At 35.2% G+C, this 15,868-nt stretch overlaps 1 protein-coding gene across 1 annotated transcript; it reads left to right on the top strand.

Annotated features, from left to right (window-relative positions):
• The first annotated feature begins 2,625 nt into the window (after positions 1–2,625).
• LOC109018120 (lysine-specific demethylase JMJ18-like) lies at positions 2,626–11,178 on the top strand. The gene is made up of 11 exons (XM_019000311.2): positions 2,626–2,994; positions 3,365–3,426; positions 5,057–5,134; positions 5,255–5,752; positions 5,852–6,076; positions 6,392–6,553; positions 7,192–7,560; positions 7,671–8,760; positions 8,879–8,982; positions 9,639–9,836; positions 10,500–11,178. The coding sequence occupies exons 2-11, from the start codon at positions 3,385–3,387 to the stop codon at positions 10,737–10,739; spliced, it is 3,006 nt and encodes a 1,001-aa protein (XP_018855856.2). The 5' UTR covers positions 2,626–2,994; positions 3,365–3,384; the 3' UTR covers positions 10,740–11,178.
• The last annotated feature ends 4,690 nt before the right edge of the window (positions 11,179–15,868 follow it).

Raw genomic sequence — 15,868 nt, 5'->3', positions numbered from 1 at the left:
TTTTAATTTTTTAAATAAACCACGTGGCACACGTCAAGGGATAAAGTGAACAGTATAAATTAGAGTGTATTAATAAATAAAATCACACAATAGGTCAGAACAAGAGAAAGATATATCCTCTACCAATGGGGTTGGTTCGTGCCTCAATGACTTGGTTTGAAGCCCATGGTGGCGGTTTGGGGTGTTCATACGGTGCTCATACGTACATTCATAATAATAAATAGTAAGAGAATATAGGAAATGTAAATAGAGAATGAGAGACATGGATTTACGTAGTTCGGCATAGAGCCTTCGTCTACGGATTATTTGTAGGACAAATTCACTATGATGAGAGTATTTTACAAACTCTCATGGTCTCTCTTACCTCACTGTACCCCTTTTGTATAAAAAAAATAATATCCTTTGAGTCTTTCGTCGTGAGGTTGAAGATCTCTCCTCTCTTTTTGTCTAATCAGATTCTTTTTTATTGAGGTCATTGGGAGTGGTGAGAAATGACAGATTTACGTCACCTCACACTTTGCGTGTCTGACCTCCCTTCCTCCTTCAGCTCTTGTCTTATTTTTTTCCTCTTACTTCTTGATGAAGCTTTTGTGGTGGACTGGGTCAGATACATTTTGGGCCTGGACATTTAACCCCAACAGAGGGCATAGTAAGGCATAGTAGAGAAGGGGGAAAAAAATAAGAAGAAGAAGAGAAACTATCTTGAAATAACTTATAAGTAGATAATTTAGAAGTAAATAATAATAAATAGTACAATCATTACTCTTCAGACTTGTTTGAAACTGGATCATATTCCAAAATTCTCATTTCATCTTATCGCATCTCATTCTCAAATATAATTCAAATATAAAATTTTCAAACTAATCATTGCAACTTTCCAAAACTTAAAAAAAAAAAAAATCAACTTTTTCAAATCTCTAAACAAAAATAATATTATAAAACTATATTCTAATAATATTTTAATTTTATAATATTTTTTCTATTTTTTCTTTCTCATTTTCTAAATGATACTCAACTCAAACAATTTTATTACTATTCACAAATTATTTTATTTACTATTTACAAAATTTTTATCTCATTTCACTCACAAACCAACCCTTAAGATTAGGTTTGTAAAAATAAACCGGAGAATCAGCCCAAACTGGAATAGTTGGTTCAGTCCAGTTCTAGACCGATTCGATTCGGGACCAGTTCCTCCATTTAAAAAACCAGTCAAAATGGGTCTGGTTCCGATTTTAAGTTTTTCAGAATCGGATCGGTTCGTATATATATTTTTTAATTAATTTTTAAAATTATATATAATATTTTTTATATTATATATGACTTTATATAATATATATAATTATATACAAAATAATATTATATTATAATTTATAACATAAAATTTGACCTCGTTTGTTTTCGCAGATGAGTTGAGATTAAAGTTAAAAAGTTAAATAAAATATTGTTAGAATATATTTTTTTAATATTATTTTTATTTTAAAATTTAAAAAAGTTGAAATGTTTATTTTATTTTAAGAGGTTTCCTAAAAAGAAATGAGTAAATCTTAAACATGAATATTTATTTGGTCATATATTTTAAATATAAACTATATATATTAATTTCATTTTATAACCTAATAAATTTTCAATATATTTATTTTTATAAATACATTAATAATATTAATATTAAAATTAAAAAATCGGATCGAATGAGATAGAAATTAATAAAAATAGAAGTACTGGTTTTGAAAGGTCACTAGTACGGTATTAATATTTGAAAATATAAAATCAACACATATCAATTCGATCGATTATATCCCTACGTAAAAGATAACTTTTTTTAACATTTTGCTGAAGTAGAGACGAATCTTCAGACCCGAGAAGGACAATAAGGACAAAGAAACAGATTCGAAAAGAATAGTGGGATTGGAAGCGTTGAAGTTTTCTTGGTTGAAACCGTCTTCTTTAATATCTCATTCCTATCACAGCAACAAAAGCGACAATCTTTTTTATTTTTAATTATTACCAAAATGAAAAATGCGTTGGCATGACAATAATTATCACCAAAAAATAAATAAAAAAAAAAAAGGCGGCCGATCCTTTCCTTTTACATACGTTAACGGTGATTCAAGCAACGTGATCGTAACGACATAATATAAATGAACCGTATTAATAAATAAAGATTAAGGTGGATAATCAAACTAATTTTGGATTATAATTCTCTAAATATTATTTATAATTTAAAATTTAAAATAATGCTAGATATAATTTTAAAGTATTCTTCCCACACTCTCTTTTTAAAAAGATAAAAAGTTGATTTTTTTTTTCACTCAAATAATTTATATTTTTTTAAAATCAATGATAAATATAATTTTAGAACGTGCAGATTTTGTTATTTTTTTTTAAAAGAAGCAAGGTTTATTATTAAAAAATTATTATTTTTTAAATTTTATAAATCATTTAAAATATATATATATATATGAATTCGTTATGATTTACTTGCTATCATGTTTATCTATAAATTCTAACGAGACGAATAAAATGACCGAGCGGACGTGTAAAAAGTAAAAGAGTTGCGTCGTTCATGTGTGTCAGAGTTTGTGTTGAGCCCCAGCAGCGAGGAAGAGAGTACAATGTTTGGTGTAATTTTTAATGGACATATGTTAAACCGCCTATGTTTGGTTGGTTGGATTCTCAGTCACCGCTTTCCGTTAATACTGCGCGTTTTTTTTCCTGTTTTGGGTTTCTTCTTGTTGACCCTCTCTCCCTCTCTCTCTCTCTCTCTCTCTGTCTCTGGCTGCTCTTTGAATTAGATCCAACTTCCTCGTTTCAGGAGTTCTTATCCTTCTGTGTTTAGTTTTTTTTTCCCTTCATTTATTCTCAATTCTAAATCCCAAATGAGAATGAGCCTTTTTTCTTTTTCTTTAAACTAATAAAAGGGAGGAGACTCAGAGAGGAGATCAAACTACACTATACACGTCTTTCAACCTCTAATCTTTAGCCATTCTCAAGGTACCCTTTTGCCTTCTTTTCTTAATTCTTTCCTTTCAGATTCTGTCTTTCATTCCCATTAATGTCCACTTATTAACTTTTTTTTAAAATTTATTCTCTATTTTTTTTTTCCGAAATAAATTTTCTCATTCTTTAATTAGAAAATCAGTTTTGACTCAATTTTCCCCCTTTTTTGGGGTACCAGAATTCGCTCTTTTCAGTTTTGCATGGGATGAAATTTGCAAGTTATTACAGCATTTTATGAATCCTTTTATTTCAACGTGGTTTTTCGTGCATAAGCTTCCGTTGGTTCAGAAAGTGAAAACATACTGTTTGTTGGGGACTGCTGCCTACTCTCTATCTAAAGTATCGAATTTTATTGGTGTATTAGGGTTTTCAATTTTGTAGCTAATGGAACAGTTCAATTTGGTAGCAGAATCTCATATAACTGAGGTTAGGTTTCTTATTCCGTCTATTAAATTTTATCCACTTGTCCTATATATTTGTTTTGCATCTTTCATGATCATCAGGTTTTAATTTTTTTCTTCTGTTCACACCTTTTATCAATTGTCTTATAATTAACCGTTCACACATAGGAAATCTGATCAATGTTTCTATCCATCGCAAATTTGCTGAGGGGCATTTTCATAAAGATATTGTTGTTGGATGAAATATATTTTTCCGCATAATTGCATGCACTGATCAAATTGTGGGTTATGAGAACATGATATTTTATCATCCATTCCTTCTCTAAAACTTCGGTTAGATTTTTGGCGATAAACCGACCTGCTAGTATATTTGGTGAGTCTGAAATTTTCATATAGGAGGTAAGAAGTGAAGGTGAAGTGTTTTTTCCACGGTTATCTAGGAGTCTTGAATTGTAAAAGGCATGTGTCCAATAAATTAATCTAAAAATATGATAGAAATCTTAATTTAGGTTCAATACTGAAGATTATCTGTTGAATATAGTTTTTGTGCACCGCACTTCTATAAAATATTGTTAATGAAGCCTGCGCAGTTGATCAACCTAATTCATTCACAGACTGAATCCACGAGTAGTTTCGTAGTTCCAAACAAAGTGGGAAGATGTAAAGGGAAAAACTTTATATTTAATTTAGTCGATGGAAATTAGGAAAACTGACATTGTTAGTTTTAGGATGTAGCGATATATATGAATAGGAGATACTGGATTTCAGTTCTTGAGAATCTAAGACAAGTATCAACTTACTGTTGTAAAGTTACCTAATTGGATTATAGCTCTTGATTAATTTGGACAAGGAAACTGATTAAATAAGGATATAAAATCACGTGGTGATAATTTGACAATTGGTTCATTTTTGCTCTTAGTTTTATGACTTTGGATCAATGAATTATTTTCTACCACTTCCGCCACTTTAAAATCATTTTTAACTTTACTCTCACACATTTTATTATTACTACTGTCCTCTTTTATACGTGTTGTATATGTTGTGCCATTTCTGACTTTTTCATTTCTTATTCTACCACCTGTTTTTATTTATGTGCTTTAAAGCCTGATTTGAAGCTAGAACACATTTTTCATTGCTGAATATATCATTATTTTTTCTTGAACTTAATTGCCCATGCATTTAGGTATTCTTATAGAAGAGGTTTTGCAGGATTATAAACACACCCAAAAGAGTGAAAATTCTCTTTTTTGTTGGCTATGTAGCTCAGCCATTGTAACTTTTGCTCTATTAAACTAAAACAATATTGTAAAGGAGTGTGTGGTTGTGCCATTAAATGGTATCAGTCTTTTGTTCTCCAGGGGATTCAAATAATACTATCGCTTCATGGAAGAAGCCATTTTTGGAAGCTCTTAAGTTTTTCTTTTTTTTTTTCCCCTTTTAATATGGTTGATGAAATTGGATCTTTGTTCTTGAAATATTAGATTAGCCTTATCAAGTGTAAAATTGTAGGGCCAATCATGTAGTTCCGAAAACATATTCAATCTGAAATGCTTTCTGAAGCATCTAAATGCGCTTACAATGGGTTATTTAAATGCTTTCTTCTCTTGCTGTTTCATGATGCTTACATAAGTGAGATAATATTTGGTATGTTTCAGATATCAGCTAGATGGGATCCAGTTGAGGCACAAAGGCCTATCATTGATGAAGCACCTGTATTTTATCCAACTATTGAGGTATTCTCCTTTCTAGAATAAAGATCTGATGTGGTACTTTTTTATGCTGGAACTTCATAATTAGTTTGGCTTGGGTTGTAACATTATCTCTTTCTTTACATGCAACTCTATGTTTGTTAGGAGTTTGAGGATACACTTGGTTACATAGCAAAAATTCGCACAAAGGCAGAATCTTATGGCATATGTAGGATTGTCCCTCCATCTTCGTGGATTCCACCCTGCCCTCTTAAAGAGAAAGATATATGGGAACATGTTAAATTTTCTACACGTATTCAGCAAGTTGACTTGCTTCAGAATAGGGAACCGATGAGAAAGAAAAGCAGAGACCGCAAGCGAAAACGAAGGAAGCGCTCAAAAATGGGAAGAAGCCAGAGACATACCAATTCTGGTTCAGAAGCTAATGATGAGAAGTTCGGATTTCATTCAGGATCGGACTTCACACTCGCAGACTTCAAGAGATATGCTGATTGTTTCAAGGAGTGCTACTTTAGGGTAAAGGACGCTAAAGAGGATTTACACTCTGGTGAAACTCAACAGAAAAAGAGATGGGACCTCTCTGTGGAGGATATTGAAGGTGAATACTGGCGGATAGTAGAGCAACCAACAGATGAGGTTGAGGTATGGTTGAAGTGTTCTTATAGCTTTGTGTCTTTTGTATTTCATATTTGTATGTATATTGTTGCAAATGGTGTATATTTTGATTTTGTCATGTTGCAGGTATGCTATGGGGCTGACTTGGAAACTGGTGCATTTGGAAGTGGGTTTCCGAAAGCATCGTCCGTAGTAACCAAAAGTGACTCGTATCAGTATGCGATGTCAGGTTGGAATCTGAATAACTTACCACGCCTTCCAGGTTCAGTACTATCTTTTGAAGGAAGTGATATCTCGGGAGTTCTAGTGCCATGGCTTTATGTTGGGATGTGCTTTTCTTCTTTCTGTTGGGTAGGTCAATGGATCTACTTATAAAATCTCTACATGAATAAATGAATTGAATATATAAAAGCTAATGATGATGCCGAAATTTTTTTAACGTGTACTTGCTTACTGATGTCCTATTATGTTAAAATACTTTGGGTTGTTTAGTATATGCAAAAACACTAAAGTGGAAGTATGCTTTCTGTATTTAGCCAAGTATCAGATGAATATGATGATATCATTGAATTATCCACACTACCTATGAACTCGGATCATATTTTGTGTAATTTTTCTTCTCATCAGAATTTAACCTTGTTTCTTTCTTCATTTGATTTGGGACAGCATGTTGAGGACCATCACCTCTATTCATTAAACTATCTACACTGGGGTGATCCAAAGATATGGTATGGAGTACCTGGAAGCCATGCTTCCACCTTGGAAGATGCAATGAGAAAGCATTTACCTGATTTATTTGAAGAACAGCCAAATTTACTCAATGAACTGGTAAGATAGTATCTTTGTGCTTTCTTAGTTGTTATTGGACCAAAAGTAGTTATTGGATTTATTTCTGTACAAATACATGTTTAGTTAAGAAATAATTATATGTGGTGTACTTTCTAGTTGATTTTCGCTATATCTTGTTATCCATTTATATTTATAATAGATGAATGACGATAGCAATTTTGTAACCCAGAGTGATTGCACATAAAGTATATGCTACACATTTTAAGTAGTGAAGAAAGGTCAAGACTTTTGTAAGCGAGCAAAGCGGTCTTACAAAACAAATGCTACACTTCTTTGCTCAACCAATATCCGGTATGCTAGTAAAAAATAGGAATAAGAGCCCCTAGATTCTATCCATGGAAAATGATGTGTAGTGTACTGAAATTCTTCTACCAGTGACTTCTTTGTGAGTTAATCTTATTGGACCTATACCTCTTTGTTTCTCTTTCCTGGCGTATTTGTTGTCATTTGACTGTCCTCTCCAATAAATGCAAGTCAGTCTCAGGCATTCCCCTATCACACATCTAACTTGATCCCACAAGGGCATGAGCGCTTCCACATGCTATCTGTCTCTCCTTTGCTTATAAGTTTTATGATTGTGTTTCGGGCACTAAGATTATAACTTTGTCTTGGGACAGGTCACTCAGTTATCTCCTTCAGTTCTAAAATCTGACAGTATACCAGTATATCGAGCTGTCCAACGATCTGGTGAATTCGTTCTCACCTTTCCAAGGGCATACCACTCTGGATTTAATTGTGGGTTCAATTGTGCGGAGGCGGTGAATGTGGCCCCTGTTGATTGGTTAGTACATGGCCAGAATGCAGTGGAGCTATATAGCGAGCAGTGTCGCAAGACATCAGTTTCCCATGACAAATTGTTGTTAGGGTCTGCTTTGGAAGCCATACAGGCTCTTCGGGAGCTATACATTTTTGGGAAGGAAACTCCAAGAAATTTGAGATGGCAAGGTCTTTGTGGGAAAGATGGGGTACTGACCAATGCAGTTAAGGTGAATTACTGCTCTCTCTCTCTCTCTCTCTCTCTCATTTATATCCAGTACTTCATGCACAATTTTAGAGAATTTACCACCTTTTTTTCAAACATTGCTACCATTGACAGACAAGGGTACAGATGGAGAAGGAAAGACTAGATAATCTTCCCAGTCATTTGAAGTTGCAAAAAATGGAAAGAGACTTTGATGTGAAGAAAGAGAGAGAATGTTCATCTTGCTTCTATGACTTACACCTATCTGCTGCCGGCTGCAAGTGCTCCCCCGACCAATTCTCATGTCTGAAACATGCAAACAATTTTTGTTCATGTGAAATAGACAGTAGATTTGTTCTTCTGCGTTATACGATGAATGAGTTAAACACACTGGTTGACGCATTGGAAGGGGTGGTGGATTCAGTAAAAGCATGGGCATCAGATACTTCGACATTTGCCTCTGTTAATGATGTTGTTTGTGTAGCTAAGTTAGGTAATGAAGGTGACACATATGGAACCAACTCTCATGATCAAAGGGAAAGCTCATCCTTTTTCCTGGAAACTGGGGAGAAGTTGAACATAAATGTTCCTTGCACTTCATCAAGTCTTGTTTCTTTTGTTTCTTCAGAAGTTATCCAGCCAGAGTCCCAGCATGGATCATTTAGTTTAAGCACGCCTCACTTCAGTATAGATAGTCATAATGCTATCATAAATGACGAAGCTGTGGTCATGAACAGTGAAAGTAAAGTAGGGCATGGTTTCTCGATTGATTTGAATCTCAATGTCATGCTTGATGAATATCAAAGTGGGTTGCTACATACATCTGATAGCTTTAATAGCAAGGCTATCACAAATGTGGAGGAGGTATCTGTGTCAAACTGTAAACAAGAAAATGCTTGTAGCTCAGATACAGCAAGAGGACCAGATCTAATGCAACATGATAGTGACCGTAACTTATTGGTTTCACATGTCCTTTTAAATGGAGACTATCCTTCATGTTCGAGACATGTTGAGCATTCTTCTTCAATTGTTGGAAACAAGTTGTTTGGGGTTGATCTCTCGTCTCTGCATCCACATTCTAAACTGCCATCCGACAGCTTGTTGAAAATTGAAATTATGGGCGGCCATCCAATACAAAAGTTATACCCTCGTATTGAGCCTATTAATCTTGGGACACTTCTGTTTGGAAGGCTTTGGTGCAGTAAGCAGGCCATATTTCCAAAAGGTATGCTGGAGATATTTGCTGGATCTTCTAAGATACTTTTTATTGATCCTTTCTATTTGTTAATTTAATTGAAGGATGATTCCATTGACTTGTTCTCAATTTTGGTTAACTTGTGCAGGATATAGAAGCCGTGTTAAGTTTTTTAACGTGCTCAATCCTACAAAAATTTGTAGTTACATATCAGAAGTCCTCGATGCTGGTCTACTTGGGCCTCTGTTTAAGGTGGATATTTTATCCTTGTTATGCTGTTTATAATTTTGTTATTTCTGTTTTGGGGTTTTAGTATGATGGAGAGTCAACAACTGTTTGGGTTGATTTATTTTAAAGCTTTTTACAAAGATGTCATAGTCCCTCCTCCTCCCTCTTAATCTCTTCTCTCTGTACATGGCACCAGATGTGGGGGGGTTCATGTGTCTTTGAAGTCGGAGCTCCCATCATAAGCTCAGAACAGTTGTTTTGACCATAGTTATAGCTTACCTTGGACCTAGGTTGATATTTGAGGCAGTTTTAAGCATGGCACATCTGGATGGATGTGGTACAGTTGTAGTTAGATTGGCTTGTTTCTTTCAGCATAAAGCTTGCTTTACTCCTATTGTCACAATTAGATTGACAATCCAATGACTTGAATCTGAAAGTGGCAACGGACCGGCCTGTACTGCAAATGTGTCCACAACTTTAGATTTGAAAGAGCCATGTTTTTCTGTACACATTTAGATGGTGTAAGAAGAATGACTTGCTTTTCTATCAAATCACGAAATTTACTGGAACACAATATAGTAATGGATTAAAGTCTGACAAACTAAATAAATGTTTGTAACTTATCTTATTTCTCTTTTATTATTATATATTTTACCTCTCACTGTTGAACGAAATTCCAGGTTACTTTAGAAGAATTTCCAAATGAGACTTTCACAGATGTCTCAGCGGAGAAATGCTGGGATATGGTGCTCCAGAGACTAAACCGGGAAATTATTAGACAGAGCAGCCTAGGGGAACGGGGACTACCCTCTCTGCAACCTTTGCAGAATATTAACGGGCTTGAAATGTTTGGATTTCTCTCTCCACACATAATTCTGGTACAGTACTTTTCCGCATCCTTAATTGGATTTGTATCTTATTTTGTATATAATCTCTAATCCCTACACCAATTGGGTTGACAACGGGATGATTATATTTCTTTTTTTTCACAAAGGCTACAGAGAGAGAATTTATTTTGCGAATTAATTGGACTAGGTATTCTTATCCATCCCACAAGCTTGCCTTTTTATTCCATTTATTTCCAAACTCAAATCATATTCAACTCTTCAGTCAAGCAGATGAATCAAGTCCAATACTTCTTCCATTGTCCCAAAGATGCCTGAAGTTAGTAATGATGAGTTGACACAACAATGCCTTTATTGTATTTTTTTTTCCTCCCATAATAGGTTTTGGTAAAAGCTCAACGTTTTCTGTTTCCTCCTTTTCTGGTTGTTACTTTCTGTATTACGCATGATAATTGTTTTTTGGCTTGTTTGAGAGCGACTCTTGCAATCACAAATATCTTTCTTTTAGACACATTTGCAAATGTATGCACCATGTGATTTTATATATATATATATATATATATATTTATTTATTTGCCCACATGTGCATGTGCCTGCAGTCGCAGATACTATTTCTTCTTGATGTGCCATGCATCTGATGTTGTTAAACATTAACTTGTGAATTCTGTGTTCCGGTTCTAACTAAATTTCCCTCAGGCTATCGAGGCTCTTGATCCGAATCATCAATGTGTGGAGTACTGGAATCACAGATGCATGGTGCCTATGCCTTTGGGCAGCAATGGTGATACTTACAAGTACTCATTGGCATTGAGTTGCTCTCTAGGAGACACAAAGGAAAATGATTTTAGTATCAATTTGACTAAACTGGACCAGAATAATCTATCTGAAGGACGAGGCCATCGTCTAATTGATGAAGAGTTACAGTTAGTACTATGAGGACTTTTTAAAGAAGGCGAGCTCGCAAGAGTGGTACAGAATAGAGCGTAGAGTATTCTGCCCGTGAGTCCACGAAGTGCCGAATGGAGAGTGGCATTCACACCATTGATAGAGGAGATCCAGAAATCCTGTAGATAAAATAAGGAAGAGAAATAGGCCCCATCATTCTTTTTGGCTCAAGGTAGCTTCTTACTCCATTTAACCAAATAGGCATATTTTCTTTCAATGATCCATAAAAGGGGAGTGAAAACCCGGGCGTGAGTTGTGCATAAGTATATGCATGTGTTCATTCATGACCTTGATGTAGAGTCCTCGGTAGATGATTCAGAAGCTGTCAAAGGATCACAGTTATTTTAGAAAATCTTACCAAGCTTTATAAATTACATATCCATTTTACAGTCGATGCAGATCTTGATACGGTTTAGGTTTAAGTATCTTATTGATTTCTTACTCTTTTTTTTTTTTTTTTATATATAGGGATTGTTATACAGTAAAATTGCATTTTAGAAGGCTATGTTTGGCAAGTGAGATGAGTATATCAAAACTTCTTATAATTTCCTTTCCAAACATCACTTAAACGCAAAACACTTTTCACTTTCAGTTTTTCAACTTTTTTATCTGATCATTACCTAATTATTACCACTTTCTCAAATTTTCAAACAAAACACAAAAAACAATACTAACTTTTTCAAATTTTAAAACAAAACTAATATTAAAAATTTATATTCAAACAATTTTTTAACTTTATAATATTTTTATTCAATTTTTTCTCTTTATTTTCTCAAAAGCTAATAAAACATTTTAACTCAAACTATTTCACTACCATTCATAAATTTCTAATCTCATTTTATTACCCAAGCATGGTAATGAGATTAAACGAGGCAAGTAGAGGAAACTTGCCAAAAGTGAAAGAGGGAACAGATTCTAACCGAGAATTTTAGAACTCTAGCAGCCCTAAAACCAGGGCTGTTGAGTTCTGTATAGGTTAAGAAAATCTCCTTAACTGGAATCAAGGAAAATGATTAAAGCTCGTAGGAAGCTTGAAACTGCTGCCCCTCATCAGGACATGGATCTAAAATGGATATATATTCCCAGCTATGAACTTGGCGGCAACAAATTAAGATTGACCATTTTCAAAAGGGCGTACAGATTTTATCATTAAATTCTTCGAAATAAATAGAAAACAGATGGAAAAATGAACTCAAAACGGGAAAGGAAATTACAAAGAAAAATGTTTTTCCATACTGGTCCATTCACGTACTTAAATTCCATTTCTGTTTCTCTACTAATAAGCAACCAGAGTAACAAGGTGGTCATTGGTAAGATAAGTTGCCTTGACCAAATCATTAATTAATTAATTACACATAATCCTGTCCATCAATTCACTCAAATCACGCTATATACTAAAACCAAAAAGATAAATTTTTCTTGGGTTTTTCCTAGACGTGCGGCCCCTTAGGTTTTTCTCCCGAAATTGTGTTCCGATCCCCCCCTCTTGTATCCTTTTTTCTAGATCTCTCTTTGCCATTGTATGGTGTCGCCATGGCTTGTTTGGCTACAGGCGCAATGATTTTGCTCAGTTTTACAAGCAAAAGGGTGGGATAGTCTCCTCTTATGGGAAAGGACCATCCTTTGTTTTTTGTTTTTCACTTGGCTTTTTGTTTTGTTTTAATTTCATGTATTTTCTCAATGAGAAATGCTATTTCAATGACTCTACACCACATACCATTCACGTAGCATAATTTGATTTATAAGATTCAAATTTTAAAATTTATCTTCTAAATCAAATTATATCATGTGAATGGTGTGTGTAGTGTAAAAGACTTAGAATAAAATTATTTATTTTTATGTATATGTTTCTTTGTATTTGTGTGTCTAGGGACGTTAATGAGTCTTTTATGTCCCCGGAGACTTTCTCTGCGGTAGGGGGATTGCAAGATATTTCGATGAAGGGTTAGGTCTCTACAAAGAGATATCATTAAACTGAAAACATAATGTTATTTTCGATTGACAAATCACCAGTGTATGATATATTTATATTCACGATATTCCTTTCAATATGACTAATTCTTTTTTTTTTTTTTCATTAAACTGAAAACAGAATGTTATTTTCGATTGACAAATCACCAGTGTATGATATATTTATATTCACGATATTCCTTTCAATATGACTAATTCTTTTTTTTTTTCTTTTTTTCTAAGTGAATTCTTATAATTCCAGATAGCACAATAACCTCCGAAGGGAAGTCTACTGTTTTGTGCTCTCTTACAGGGGTTTCATACAGGACTCTCATGGTTTTCTCCTCTCTTTGCATGAGATGCTCTAACAATGGCCGAGAGTTGACACTGGTCAAAATTTCTTTGAATTTTGTTAGTGTTATTAGTCTTTAGGACCAGCCATAACCTTAGGCTAGTTTGGTAAGTCTTAGACTACTTCACTACTATTCACAAATAATTCATTACTTTTTCACTACTATTTGCAAATAATCTAAGATCAACTTAGCATCCAAACGTCGTCTTAGTCTAAATTTAGGCAGGCAAGAAGTGTATGAATGACAAAAAGAGAGAGAAGGGCTAGGTTCACAAACAAATCTCAAATAAATAAATAAATAATAATAAATTGAAGTGGCTTCTTGAATTATATTAAATTGTAAAACTCTTTTTACCACGAAGTAGATCTATAGAGTCAAAATAAGATACATCAATTTGTGCAAAATAAGCTACATCAGTGTAAAAAGAGTTTTACAACAAAGTCAGGAAAGGAAACTGGGAAAAGGAAACAACAGTGTTATTTCATTCGAAATGAATATGGCTGTACAATACTACAATTATCCTCGTGAATCCCAAAGAGTGAAAAGTGTAACAGACAAAAGAAACATTTTATTTTCTAGCAGAATGGAAATATTACCCGCATTCATGAGAAAGAATACAGTCATGTACAGGATCAGAGCAAACTAAAACCTCGTGGAAATATATGAAAATTAAAAAGGATTCTGATCGATGATAAAGGTCTTTTGGCTGAGATCAAGGTTCCTAAGATATAAACCCATCGAAGAACGAGACCTGCAGAGATGATTGGCAATTGCCACCCCATGAATGACCCCAAGAAAGAAATACTCATCTTGGACCTGATCCTTTGTGCTGCGCAACAGCACTCTGTACTCCAATTCTTGGAAAAACTCGGGAACCCGTCAACGAGCAAGAGGGTTCCCGTGAATCTTGAAAGCCAGAACCGCAGAAACAATAAAGAAAACAATCGGAGACTCGCTGCAAAGGCACGCAGCATCTGACATTGAGTCAGTGACTGGTCCGCCTGGTGCAAAGCGCGGTGCGGGAGTAATAGCCTCCGGCTGCGGTGCTGGAGGTTTGGACGATTTGTGCAACCCATCACCGTAAGTAGCGTAGTCAAGAACGGCGGAAATTCCGTGCACTGTGACGGCGTTGTTGCTGTAGACGTCTGGTTGGGTGATACAAGAGTCGTCGAGGGTGAAGTTGGAGGCAGAGCTGTTGGTGATGAGGATAGACTTGTGCGGTAGGAGGGTTGGGAGGCGAGTGTTGGTTCTGAGGAGTTGGAGGTCAGAGAAAGAGAGACGCTGAGGAACAATGTGGTAGGGAAAAATGAAGGGGTCCATGTAAAGGGGCGTGACGTTGAGGGGATCTTCTTGTGGGATGAAGATGGTGGCGCTCAGTGGGAGACTCAATGGATTGATCGCTGAGATAATGTCCTCCAAATTCGTGAAGTCACCGGCGCCCATCAGTGCGTCGATTATGTTGTTCAGTTGTTGAGGTCGCGGTGATCGTCGTGCTGGTGCTCGACGGGAAGGAGGAGGAGGAGGTGGGGATGGAAAATGATGGGGAGGTGGTGCGAGTGGCGTGACTGATGGAGGGGGAGGTGTTGATAGAGATGGAGGTGGTGGTAACGGCGTTAGCAATGGAGGGGGAGATGGCGACAGAGATGGAGGAGGAGGAGGAGGTGTTGGCAATGGCGAGGGAGGTGGCAGCGATGGAACAAAAGGTGGTGGAGGTGGAGAAGGGGTGGTGGTGGTGGTTGGGAGTTGTGCAGAGGCTGAGTTGATGATGGTGAATATGGCAAGGAGAAGGGGGAGATATGGGCAATTGGCGGCCATGAAGAGTGGTGTTATCTTGCTTTCTTGATAATGCTCTGTTTTCTTGAAGCCTTTCTTTCTGGTAAGTGGGGAATACAGAGCAGCGAGAAAATTAAAAAAGAAAAAAAAGGATCTTTCTGAGAATGGGATTTGTAGTGTGCGTGTAATGATCTATCTAACGGTGGAAGCTTAACAAGATGGAGAGGAGGGAGAGTGAGCTCTTGCTTTCTTTGTTTTTTTTTTTTTCTCCTTGAGGAGGGGGTGTTTTACTGTTTACATCCGGCGGTCCCTTGCCCTTCCAAAAGACTCATCCTGCCCAATTACACAGAGGGAGGAGGCTACTAATTTCCTGATCATGGATCCCAAATGAGAATAGTCTTGTGGGCCGACCGACTCTGGTACATTTATTAACTTGTTTAGCTCATTGCTTGAGCCTAAACCCAGCAACCTTTAACAAGACAATATTCGGCTTATCGTTTGTTTTCAAAAACTTCTCAACTCATTTAATTTTATTTAATTATTATAATTTTTTAAATTTTTATATAAAATAAAATAAACAATTCAAATTTTTAAAATTTTAAAATAAAAATAATATTAAAAAAATATATTATAATAATATTTTATTCAATTTTTAAATTTTATCTCAACTTGAAAACAAACGAGGCCATAGTCTATTATTATTCAAGATTTAAGACTTTACAAGACTTTCAATTCAATTATGTTATCTAAACGCTGGCGGGTGCCATACACACGAAGTTTGCCCAAGAGAAGAAAAAAACAATCTCTTCGGGTCTTTTATTTATTTAATTTTTTTTTTATTTTTATGACAAATAAAGGACCATGGCTTTAGCTTCAATTGAAAAGAGGGCGCGGAGTTTAAATTGACCATAATTCGGCTTCAAACATGAGAATTTCTGGTAAGAAATTATTAAATTTTTAATTGTATTATATTTCCCTATCTCTCTTATAGTCAGGAGAAATTCTCCTTTTTTTTTTTGTATTACCTATAAAAAAAAAAAGGAG

The sequence above is a fragment of the Juglans regia genome, chromosome 3 (assembly GCF_001411555.2).
Source record: "Juglans regia cultivar Chandler chromosome 3, Walnut 2.0, whole genome shotgun sequence".
Classification (NCBI taxonomy): Eukaryota; Viridiplantae; Streptophyta; class Magnoliopsida; order Fagales; family Juglandaceae; genus Juglans; species Juglans regia.
Note: the sequence above shows the minus strand (reverse complement) of the source record. Positions and strands in the feature narration are given on the sequence as shown.

Bases quoted from the DNA above. Each gene is read 5' to 3' on its own strand.
- LOC109018120 (XM_019000311.2), top strand. From the start codon at position 3,385: ATGGAACAGTTCAATTTGGTAGCAGAATCTCATATAACTGAG. The intron at 3,427-5,056 runs GTTAGGTTTCTT...GGTATGTTTCAG, and splicing joins CAGAATCTCATATAACTGAG to ATATCAGCTAGATGGGATCC. The intron at 7,561-7,670 runs GTGAATTACTGC...TACCATTGACAG, and splicing joins TACTGACCAATGCAGTTAAG to ACAAGGGTACAGATGGAGAA.